We start from the raw sequence: 12245 nt of genomic DNA, 5'->3' as shown, positions 1-12245 counted from the left end.
GCAGACTGTTACTCTGGCAAGAAGCAGAAAGGCCAGAAGCATCACTGATTTACCATCAAGTACATCTGAAGGCAAATTAATTCACCATATTGCATTATAAATAAGAAAGTCTTGTTTATTTGAGTACGCCTGGAATATAAAAGGGTTTTTAATTTAAATAACAATAGTTTTTATGGTCAAGATTATTAGGCTCTTAATAAATCATTTACTACTGTCATCCAATGACTTGCTTAATTTACCTAATTAAGCTAGTTTAGCCTTTAAATGGCACTATATACTATACTATATACTGTCATCATGGCAAAGACAAGAAATTAGGTAATAGAAGTGAGCTATTTCAACGATCATGATTAAAAATCACTAAAAAAATAACTCATTTTGGGCAGCGCGCTGGCTCAGTGGTGTCACACTGTGGACTCACAGCAAGAAGGTCGCTGGTTTGAGTCCCGGCTGGGTCAGTTGGTGTTTCTGTGTGGAGTTTGCATGTTCTCCCTGTGTTGGCGTGGGTTTCCTCCGGGTGCTAGTGTATGAGTGTGTGTGTGTGTGTGTGTGTGAATGAGTGTGTATGGGTGTTTCTACTACGTAAAACTTGTGCTGGAATAGTTTGCGGTTCATTCCGCTGTGGCGACTCCTGATTAATAAAGAGACTAAGCTGATAAATGAATGAATAATTGATTTCCACTGTGTTTTTATGACACACACACACACACTTCCCTCTGCATCTCTGATGTCTCATTTACACTCATGAATATTCATAAATGAACTTTAAGAAAAGTTAACTTTCAGAACGCTCCTTCAGGAAGTGCTGGTTTCAGGAAACACACGTGAGTGTTTAATGTGTCCCATGATGCTCTGCTGTGATGTGTCTCTGCTGTTCCTGCAGGCTGGCCCTCTGTGAGAAAGCCCTGTCTGAGTATCTGGACACCAAACGCTTGGCCTTCCCTCGCTTCTACTTCATCTCCTCCGCTGACCTGCTCGACATCCTGTCTAGTGGCACCGACCCGCACCAGGTACACACACACACACACACACACACACACACACACTGGAAGGGCATATGCGTAAAACATATGCTGGATAAGTTGGCGGTTCATTCCGCTGTGGTGACCCCATATTGATAAAGGGACTAAGCTGAAAAAAATGAATGAATGAATCAATTAAAATCCACAGGACAATATGAAGATGCGTGTGCATGACTGAAGATTAAACACTCTCATGCTGTTTGTATATTGTCAGGAGTTGATTTTCCTCGTTGTTGCTCTTACGCTATAGCACATATTTAAGGTACAGTTCAGCATATTCTGTGAAAGAGCTGATCATGTACAGGACTCCTCATGTGTCCTCAAAAATCTTCAGTCCATCAATATAATGATTAGACTTCCTCAAGAAAGTTTTGTGCCGCTAGATGGCGCTGTAGCTCGCTGCTGCTCCCCTGTCAGTTTTCTGAAAGTCAGATCAGGACAGAGCTGTGTGCAGAGCTGAGCCGTGCTCTTCCTCCCGCAGGTTCAGAAGCATCTGTCCAAGTTGTTTGACAATATGGCCAAGCTGCAGTTCCAGGCGGGCGAGGACGGCAGACTCCAGAAGACCGCTCTGGGCATGTTCAGCAAAGAGGACGAGCACGTGCCCTTCAGCCACGCCTGCGACTGCACCGGACAGGTACACACACACATTACCCACAGTGCACGGCAGACCGTACCTGTGACAGTGATGCACACACCAATCACAGATGAGCTTATTCAGAAGAGCAGTGCTGCTACTAGCAAAACAATCATGTGTCATATACTGATTTAAAGTATTCTAGACAGTGTTGATCATAGAGGAGTCTCTCAGGTCTGCTGCACAATAACAGATCTGTGCATATCCAATAGATCAGATCAGTCAGTAGCAGAGACTAAACTCAACTCATCTAACACACACTGAAGATCACAGTACAGACATCACTACACACACATTCATACATCAAATATTGTAGTTTGTCATTTTTCTCCAATGTATTATTGTAGGTGTACTTGTGTAGAATGTTAGCATCTGCTAATGTTTCCAGGTTGAAGTGTGGCTGAACCGTGTTATGGACAGTATGAGAGCCACTGTGCGTCACGAGATGACCGAAGCCGTCGCTGCCTATGAGGAGAAACCCAGAGAACAGTGGCTGTTTGACTACCCGGCTCAGGTACTGAACACACACACACACGCACGCACGCACGCACGCACACACGCACGCACACACACATGCACACACACACGCACACACACACACACACACACACACACACACACACACACACACACACACACACACACGCTGTGATGTTGATGATTGTCCTCTGCGCAGCATTACTCTGTGAATGAGCGACTGAAGGATTATGGGGATTCTGCTGTGTTTCCAGCCCACTAATCAGCTCAGATCAGCCAAATCTGCGGCATTGCCAGTCTCCCTGTAGCTTCACTGACTGTATGATTAAATCCGCCTCTTCTGTTGTGGAGGTTTGGTTTGTCAGACACTCGTCAGTAAAGCGTCTGCTCAATGAATTCATCTAATTCCTGAATGAACGCTGATTTGGATAGTTCTTTCAAACTCAAGTGGAAAATGTCAGGGTGAATGAGGAGCGTAATGAAGAACACAGGAGGAGATTACTGAATAAAACACACAGCGCTTTCAGCAATATCCTATAATAAATGAGCACATTAAAGCTGGCACATTACTGAAAGCAGCATTTGTCAGCTCAGTGAAGCACAATTAGAGGATGAGCAGATCATGAAATGAGTTGTTGTAATTGGTAAACTATGAGTTCTGTAGATGTGTGGAAACTAGACTAACTATATATATTTAATTTATTTATTTATTGTTTACACCCAGTGTTGAGTGAGAGCAGTTCCAGCGTTATGGATGTGACATTTACAGTAAAAACTTAAAACATAAACATACAGAAAAGGGGAGTGACACGGAGGCTCAATGGTGTCGCAGTGTGTCCTCACAGCAAGAAAGTCGCTGGTTCGAGCCTTGGCTGGGTCAGTTGGTGTGTCTGTGTGGAGTTTGCATGTTCTCCCTGTGTTGGTGTGGGTTTCCTCCGGGTGCTCCAGTTTCCCCCACAGTCCAAACACATGCGCTATAGGGGAACTGATCAACTCAACTGGCTGTAGTGTATGAGTGTGTGTGTGAATGAGTGTGTATGGGTGTTTCCCAGTAATGGGTTGCGGTTGTAAGGGCATCCAATGTGTAAAACATATGTTGGAATAATTGGCAGTTCATTCCACTGTGGTGACCCCTAATGAATAAAGAGACTAAGCTGAAGGAAATGAAATGCACTGAGAAAGTGAATGTGAACATTATAATATTGAATCATGTTTATCTTTTCCAGAACAACAAGAGTAATGCGATCAGAAAAAGATCCATCTGAAATAAACGTGTTATAGCTGGTGACCATAAAGATCCTCCAGTTCACAATCTACAACATCTTTGTCGAAAGTCTGTCAATTAAACTGCACAACCTAACAGCAATAATGCTCATCACAAGGAGAAGAGTCGGCTCTCTTTTAAACAATCATGATGGATTTAATTCAGCATTTGTGCATGAATGAGGGGAAAGCTCCATGATGGATGACTGATGTGAAATTGGTGCTGGTGTGCCAACACTGACTGAGATGTTTAGAGTATTTTACAGCACTGGAAAACACAAGCCTACACACAAAACCTTATTGTTTTCATGGCTAGGGTGCCATTTGCATGAAATTGCTCGTACGTGTTTAAATGTATGCACATCGTGGCAAGATGCACAAAATGATATATGTGTGGAGAGCTAATGTGTGCTTTCCACATGAGTGCAGAGGATTATTTCAGCCTGCTGATGTGTCCGTGTCCTCCAGGTGGCGCTGACCTGCACTCAGATCTGGTGGACCACTGATGTGGGCATTGCCTTCTCCAGGCTGGAGGAGGGATACGAGAACGCCATGAAGGAGTACTATAAGAAGCAGGTGAACCAGCTGAACACACTCATCACCATGCTGATCGGGCAGCTGACGCCCGGAGACCGGCAGAAGGTCATGACCATCTGCACCATCGACGTGCACGCCAGAGACGTGGTGGACAAGATCATCACGCAGAAGGTGCTCAGAATTCACTCAATTACCTGTCCTGTGTAGAACTGCATTTCAGCATCCCTATCACAGCGTGTGCACATTCACAGTAGACACAGCACAGGATCTGCAGTGTTGAGGTCTGATTATACTGATCTGCTAAACCAGTGAGAGGTTTTGTCTTGTTTCTAGTGTAAATATCTAGAAATTCTTAAATCAAGAAGCATCTTCTAGACATATTGTGTTGTTTAAAGAAATAAATATGCTGAACTTTAAGTGTTTTAATCCTGAAAACAAGCAAAATCCTCCGCCAACAGGTAAACCAAATAATCCTGTTTCTCTGTTTGACATTTGATTATTATCTTTGCCCATTGGCAGATGATTTTGCTTGTTTTAAGGAAAAAACACATACTTTTGACATATTATTTCTGAAAACAAGACAATATGTTGTGCTTGACTAGAAAATGCTTCTGGATTTAAGAATCTTTAGATATTTACACTAGAAACAAAACTAAATCTCTGAGTGAGAACAGCATTTAATGCAGTGTTTAAAGGCCTGTGAGGGTGTGTGTGTGTGTGTGTGTGTGTGTGTGTGTGTGTGTGTGTGTGTGTGTGTGTGTGTGTGTGTGTGTGCGTGTGTGTGTGTGTGTGCGTGTGTGTGTGTGTGTGTGTGTGTGTGTGTGTGTGTTTCAAGGGAGTTTAAAGCATTCAGGAAGAAGAAATTGAGCTCTTTATAACTTTAAGAAAGATTAATTGCATTTAATTATTTATTGAGTGAAGAATATACAGTCCTGTGGTATTTTTACATTTAATGACTCAATATTTGTCCATAAATACTGTTCGACTCTTCAGAAGACCACAAAACACTCTTTATTTCAGTTCTATTCTTGCTGTTTTGTATTTATTATTTATGGTAATTTGTTTGTAATATTTTATTCATTATTGTCTTCTCTGCAGAGTTATCCAAATGAAGGAATTCTGTGCAAACAGAGTAAGCGGTGTGGTGAAGTCATATTCACAGTGCAGCTAATATCTCTAAAGATTAAATACTATAGCTGATCTCTTCAGTATCAAGCCTCCCTAGTCAAGTGTTTATCATCTTACTGTTGTGTGTTAGAGGAGATCTGCGCTCGGTCTCATCTGCTCTCCAGCTCATATTTAGGGCTCAGTTGAGGACTTTAACCCCCTTTGACCTCCACTGATAATGTTGTTTTAGGAGAAATGCTTCATCTCAATTCATCTATGCAGGAATAAAAACAACAGAGGAGTGTGTGAGCTGTGGCACGAACTGCCTCCTCATCAATGGGTGGATCTGTTGCTTAGTTACAGCACCTGTCAATCATCCTGTCACATCATCCACATTTCTTTCATATTTAATTTCCTCCCATGTTATTGTAAATGCAGCAGCAGGTTAATCTGCCATTCCTCCTCAGTGTTTGCACAATTACACATTCAGTCCAAGTCTTTATACTTCATTATGAATCCACAGTGTTGATGCAGATGAAATACCTGAAAATAAACATTCTCCATTAGTTTAAAAACTAATTAATACAAGCAAAGTAATCTGCCACTGGGGAAGCAAATAATCAGGGTTTTATTGTGACATAAGCTCACCACATTGGCAGATTATTCAGCTTGCTTTAAGGAGAAACTCTCTTCATTTTGACTCATTATCTCTGAAAACAACCCAATATTTCCTGCTTGTCTAGAAACTGCTTCCTCATTAAGAATTACTGATAATTGGATTAGAAATAAGGCAAAATGGAAGCATTGTTTGCAGAGCAGAAAATAAACTTCTCGCGCTTCTCACATGTGTGAAAGTCAGCAGATGAGAGTAATGAAGACGCCAGTCTGTGAGTTACAGTGACGACATGCTGCTGTGCTCTTACTGCTGTCCTTCTGGCATCTCTAATACAGACAAACCACAGATGACTCGATCAATATACCTGCATCACACTAATTCATTCATTCATTCATTCATTCATTCATTCATTCATTCATTCATTCATTCATTTTCCTTTGACTTAGTCTCTAATTCAGAGGTCGCCACAGCAGAATGAACCGCCAACTATTACAGAATATATTTGACACAGCAGATACCTTTTCAGCTGCAACCCAGTACTGGGAAATATTTCGCCTTTCATCCCTATTTCTGTTCGAAAAGAATCCTAAAAACAGAGAAAAGCAGTGAAATCTGAGCCGGGCTGCTGAAATCTGCCATTATGAGATTTGAAGACGTGTTTCAGACGTGTGTGTTGAATCTTCAGCTGTGTGTGTGTGTGTGTGTGTGTGTGTGTGTTTGTGTGTGTTTGTGTGTGTTTGTGTGTGTGTGTGTGTGTTTGTGTGTGTGTGTGTGTGTGTTTGCGTGTGTGTGTGTGTGTGTGTGTGTGTGTGTGTGTGTGCTGGCGACAGCAGCGTGAGGAGTGTGAAAGTCCTTCAGGCGCCTCATGAGAGAGTGTTCACACACACACACTGTCTCTGCATGACGAAAGCCCGAGTGTGTGATTGCTCATATTGGCCTGAGCTTCAGCAGAACAGCAGAGCTAATGAAAGGGTTTCAGCTCAGCTGTGAAGCATCGATCAACTCAGGATCATTCGCCCTGCTGTCTAACTATTACTAATATTTCACACGTGTTGTAGAACACAGAGAACACACATCTGCTCATAACAGTGTTATTAACTCATCTCTAATAACTGAAGTCTTTTCTCTGTGTCATGATGACAGCACATAATATTAGACTAGATATCTGACTAGTATTCAGCTTAAAGTGTCATTTAAAGGCTTCACTAGGGTAATTAGGGTAAAGTTAGGGTAATTAGGCAAGTCATTGTATAACAGTGGTTTATTCTGGAGACAATCCAACACTAATATTGCTGAAGGGGGCTAATAATATTGAGCTTAAAATGGCTTTAAAACTATTAAAAACTGCTTTTATTCTAGCTGAAATAAAACAAATCAGACTTTCTCCAGAAGAACAAATATTAGAGGAAATACTGAGAGAAACTCCTCAATCTGAGAAACATCATCTGGGGGATACTGGAATAAAGATTAACAATGTGACAGGAGGGGGAATAACTCTGAGTTGAGCTGTATATTTGCCTAATCCTCCGTGTGTGTGTGTGTGTGTGTGCGTGTGTGTGTGTGTGTGTGTCAGGTGGAGAACTCTCAGGCGTTCCTGTGGCTGTCTCAGCTGCGGCACCGCTGGGGTGACCGAGAGAAACACTGCTTCGCCAACATCTGCGACGCTCAGTTCCTCTACTCATATGAGTATCTGGGAAACACTCCTCGCCTGGTCATCACACCGCTCACAGACAGGTCTGAGTACACACTGCAGAACACACACTCACTGCTCAACACTGACTGAATACACTCCTAGTGTCAGTCACACTGAATTCTCAGTCTGGTTGTGTATATGGAAGTATAAGCTCGTTCTTGCTGGAAAACATAAATGAAGGACATAAAAAGGCTCATTATTCACCTCATTTATTTAAGATGAAAATAAACATTTACTCTCTATTTACTCTCCCCGAAGTGTTTCCAAATCTTTGAGTTGATCAACACAAAAGAAGATATTTAGAACACTATGGCAATCAATGATTACAGGTTTCCACCATTTTTTCAGATTATCTTCTATTGTGATTAACAAAAGAAAGAAAGCGTGTGCGTGCGTGCGTGCTTGTGTGCGTGCGTGTGTGCGTGCGTGCGTGTGTGTGTGTGTCTGCTAAGTTCAAACCAAGAGGCTTTATTCTCTGTGCACTCACTGTGGTGAACTGAATAAATAAAAACACACAGTAAACAGACATATAAAGGATATTAATATGTTAAATATTAAAGGAAACCCGGAGAGAGAGCGCTAAAATACACCAGAAATATTACAATAATTTTTACTCATTTATAATATAAAAATACACGTCTAAAAAAGAAGAAAGATTTTCAGCACACAGACCTGATTGATCACACTGGAGTACATAACCTCTGTCCATCCACAAATATTATAGTCAAGTGTTTAATCAATAATTAATCAAATATATGTACAGATCTGCAGCTCAAGTTGCGTACGCACTAAACAGGGGTGTAAGTGTGTGTGAGCAAATTCCCATGCAAACGTTATGATCTATTATAAAACCTGAGGAGAGAGTGTGTGCTGCTGTAAGAAAACATTCATTCATTCATTTCCCTTTGACTTAGTCTCTATTTCAGGGGTTTCCCAGTGGAATGAACCGCCAACTATTCCAGCATATGTTTTACACAGTGGATCCCTTTTCAGCTGCAACCCAGTACTGGGAAACACCCATACACACTCATTCTCACACACTCATTCATACACACACACTCATACACTACGGCCAGTTTAGTTGATCAGTTCCCCTATAGCGCATGTGTTTGGACTGTGGGGGAAACCGGAGCACCCGGAGGAAACCCACACCAACACGGGGAGAACATGCAAACTCCACACAGAAACACACACTGACCCAGCCGGGACTCGAACCAGTGACCTTCTTGCTGTGAGGCCACCGTGCCACACCACTGAGCCAGCGTGTCACCCCCTGTAAGAAAACATATTGAAGTTCAATACTGACTAAACTGAATGACTTTAAATCAGTATATGAGGCATACTCATTAATAAAGCCCTCTGTATGCTGCCGAGCGTTCACCTTTAGGAAGGGTTCTGCTCTAAGTTTTATAAGTGAGCTCCAGCACTGCTCTGCATTGGAGAAGAAGGAATCCGCTCTGTCGCTTGTTGTTTGTCGTGTGCAAATAAAGAAAAGTTGAGCCCTTCAGACGGCCTTCACACACAGCTCTGAACGCATAACAAAGCAGATCCGCTCCTGTTTGATGGTCAGATTAATGGCAGCGCAGCTTCCGGAGCATATGGAGAGTGTGAGCTCTGCTGACCGACACTCATTCACTGACAACACTGAACACAGATGGCTGCATTCAGATACTGCACACACACACACACACACACACACACACACACACACACACACTCAACAGACGCAGCTTATTTTTAGGCTCTTTATAACTTTAGGTTGGTTTTCTGTAAATGTCCCACTCGACACTGCTCAGTTCATTAATGAAACAGAGCTTGAACTTTAGCAAACTAAACACAAACTGTAGACTCTCTGTCCATCATCTGAACGAGTGAACATGACAATCTGTATTTATAGTGCTGTTTAATAATTGGGGTGATATGGTGGCTCAGTGGTGTCACACTGTGGCCTCACAGCAAGAAGGATGTTGATTCGAGCCTCGGCTGGTTCAATTGGTGTTTCTGTGTGGAGTTTGCATGTTCTCCCCGTGTTGGTGTGGGTTTCCTCCGGGTGCTCCGGTTTCCCCCACAGTCCAAACACATGTGCTATAGGGGAACTGATCAACTAAACTGGCCGTAGTGTATGAGTGTGTGAGTGTGTGAATGAGTGTGTGTGGGTGTTTCCCAGTAGTGGGTTGCAGCTGGAAGGACATCCGCTGTGTGAAACATATGCTGGAATAGTTGGTGGTTCATTCCAGTGTGGTGACCCCTGATGAATAAAGAGACTAAGCTGAAGGAAATGAATGAATGAATGGATCTTCTGAATGTGAATAGTGTCAGTGTGTTGGAGCACACTAGCTTATAGAGATCCTATAAATGAATAATACTGACACTAACATCTAAAATCATTATTTTAACTTGATGGCACCTTTAAAGATCCAGAATGAGCAGATTTATTGAGAGATGTGGGTTCAGGAGCGTTCCCTGTTGGTGTAAATGACATAAAGCAGGTCGTCCTCACCTGTTAAACACACACTGCTGGACTCTTCTGGGGTAAAGACTGACAAATATCCAGAGTCCTTCATTCTCTACACAGGTCATCAGTAAATACAGCACTCCTGATGTGCAGCGTGAGGGAGGAACATTCAGCAGGGCTGGGATAGAGCTGTCTGCTCACAATAACAGACTTTAACTCAGTTAGTCTGTGTTATACTCCACTTATTACACAGCTGTCAGGAATACTGGATTCTGATTGGTCAGTCGTGACATTCCAAAGTCTGTTTTTCCCAGATAACACCCACTGAATAACCCACACTCACCCAGGAGCTGAGAGTTATCTTGAGTGAATACGTTCATCCACATGCGTACATCCACATTCATATCTATCACACTCATCTGTCTGTCTGTCTCCATCTAGTGTGTGAATAATGGTCAGGTTAGTGTATACTCCATCAGCTGTTTGAGTCTGTCTGTCTCCATCTAGTGTGTGTATAATGGTCAGGTTAGTGTATACTCCATCAGCTGTTTGAGTCTGTCTGTCTCCATCTAGTGTGTGAATAATGGTCAGGTTAGTGTATACTCCATCAGCTGTTTGAGTCTGTTTGTCTCCATCTAGTGTGTGAATAATGCTCAGGTTAGTGTATACTCCATCAGCTGTTTGAGTCTGTCTGTCTCCATCTAGTGTGTGAATAATGGTCAGGTTAGTGTATACTCCATCAGCTGTTTGAGTCTGTTTGTCTCCATCTAGTGTCTGAATAATGGTCAGGTTAGTGTATACTCCATCAGCTGTTTTAGTCTGTCTGTCTCCATCTAGTGTGTGTATAATGGTCAGGTTAGTGTATACTCCATCAGCTGTTTGAGTCTGTTTGTCTCCATCTAGTGTGTGAATAATGGTCAGTTTAGTGTATACTCCATCAGCTGTTTGAGTCTGTCTGTCTCCATCTAGTGTGTGAATAATGCTCAGGTTAGTGTATACTCCATCAGCTGTTTGAGTCTGTCTGTCTCCATCTAGTGTGTGAATAATGCTCAGGTTAGTGTATACTCCATCAGCTGTTTGAGTCTGTCTGTCTCCATCTAGTGTGTGAATAATGGTCAGGTTAGTGTATACTCCATCAGCTGTTTGAGTCTGTCTGTCTCCATCTAGTATGTGAATAATGGTCAGGTTAGTGTATACTCCATCAGCTGTTTGAGTCTGTCTGTCTCCATCTAGTGTGTGAATAATGGTCAGGTTAGTGTATACTCCATCAGCTGTTTGAGTCTGTCTGTCTCCATCTAGTGTGTGAATAATGGTCAGGTTAGTGTATACTCCATCAGCTGTTTGAGTCTGTCTGTCTCCATCTAGTGTCTGAATAATGGTCAGGTTAGTGTATACTCCATCAGCTGTTTGAGTCTGTCTGTCTCCATCTAGTGTGTGAATAATGGTCAGGTTAGTGTATACTCCATCAGCTGTTTGAGTCTGTCTGTCTCCATCTAGTGTGTGTATAATGGTCAGGTTAGTGTATACTCCATCAGCTGTTTTAGTCTGTCTCCATCTAGTGTCTGAATAATGCTCAGGTTAGTGTATACTCCATCAGCTGTTTGAGTCTGTCTGTCTCCCTCTAGTGTGTGAATAATGGTCAGGTTAGTGTATACTCCATCAGCTGTTTGAGTCTGTCTGTCTCCATCTAGTGTGTGAATAATGCTCAAGTTAGTGTATACTCCATCAGCTGTTTGAGTCTGTCTGTCTCCATCTAGTGTGTGAATAATGCTCAGGTTAGTGTATACTCCATCAGCTGTTTGAGTCTGTCTGTCTCCATCTAGTGTGTGAATAATGCTCAGGTTAGTGTATACTCCATCAGCTGTTTGAGTCTGTCTGTCTCCATCTAGTGTGTGAATAATGCTCAGGTTAGTGTATACTCCATCAGCTGTTTGAGTCTGTCTGTCTCCATCTAGTGTGTGAATAATGGTCAGGTTAGTGTATACTCCATCAGCTGTTTGAGTCTGTCTGTCTCCATCTAGTGTCTGAATAATGGTCAGGTTAGTGTATACTCCATCAGCTGTTTGAGTCTGTTTGTCTCCATCTAGTGTGTGAATAATGGTCAGGTTAGTGTATACTCCATCAGCTGTTTGAGTCTGTCAGCTTTGTGTTTAATTAATGAACTCTTCCAGCTCAGAACACTGTTTAGTGTCTAATGTTTCTGTTTAGTGTCCAGTATCTGTGTAATAATCAGGATAAAGCACATCCAGACGGTTGTTATCTCAGAATAAACCCTTCAGTCTCCTGCAGCAGCTGCTGATAAACCTGTCAGGCTTTATTCTGAGAGAACACCCTGCTGATCTGCTGGATCCCTATCATGCTTCTGAATGTTGGTTTGTCTGCTGTGTGTCCTGCAGGTGCTACATCACTCTGACCCAGTCTCTGCATCTGGTGATGAGTGG

At 42.4% G+C, this 12245-nt stretch overlaps 1 protein-coding gene across 1 annotated transcript in view; it reads left to right on the top strand.

Moving 5' to 3' along the window:
* Positions 1–12245, top strand: part of dnah9 (dynein, axonemal, heavy chain 9) — a 57505-nt gene that overhangs the window by 21116 nt on the left and 24144 nt on the right. Inside the window, exons 23-28 of the mRNA XM_056469920.1 lie at positions 884–1010; positions 1504–1656; positions 2045–2170; positions 3865–4104; positions 7230–7390; positions 12201–12245. The exon at positions 12201–12245 is cut by the window's right edge and continues 112 nt beyond it. Coding sequence (XP_056325895.1) covers positions 884–1010; positions 1504–1656; positions 2045–2170; positions 3865–4104; positions 7230–7390; positions 12201–12245 — 852 coding nt within the window. The remainder of the gene's footprint in view (positions 1–883; positions 1011–1503; positions 1657–2044; positions 2171–3864; positions 4105–7229; positions 7391–12200) is intronic.

This window comes from Danio aesculapii, chromosome 12, assembly GCF_903798145.1.
Source record: "Danio aesculapii chromosome 12, fDanAes4.1, whole genome shotgun sequence".
Classification (NCBI taxonomy): domain Eukaryota; kingdom Metazoa; phylum Chordata; class Actinopteri; order Cypriniformes; family Danionidae; genus Danio; species Danio aesculapii.
Note: the sequence above shows the minus strand (reverse complement) of the source record. Positions and strands in the feature narration are given on the sequence as shown.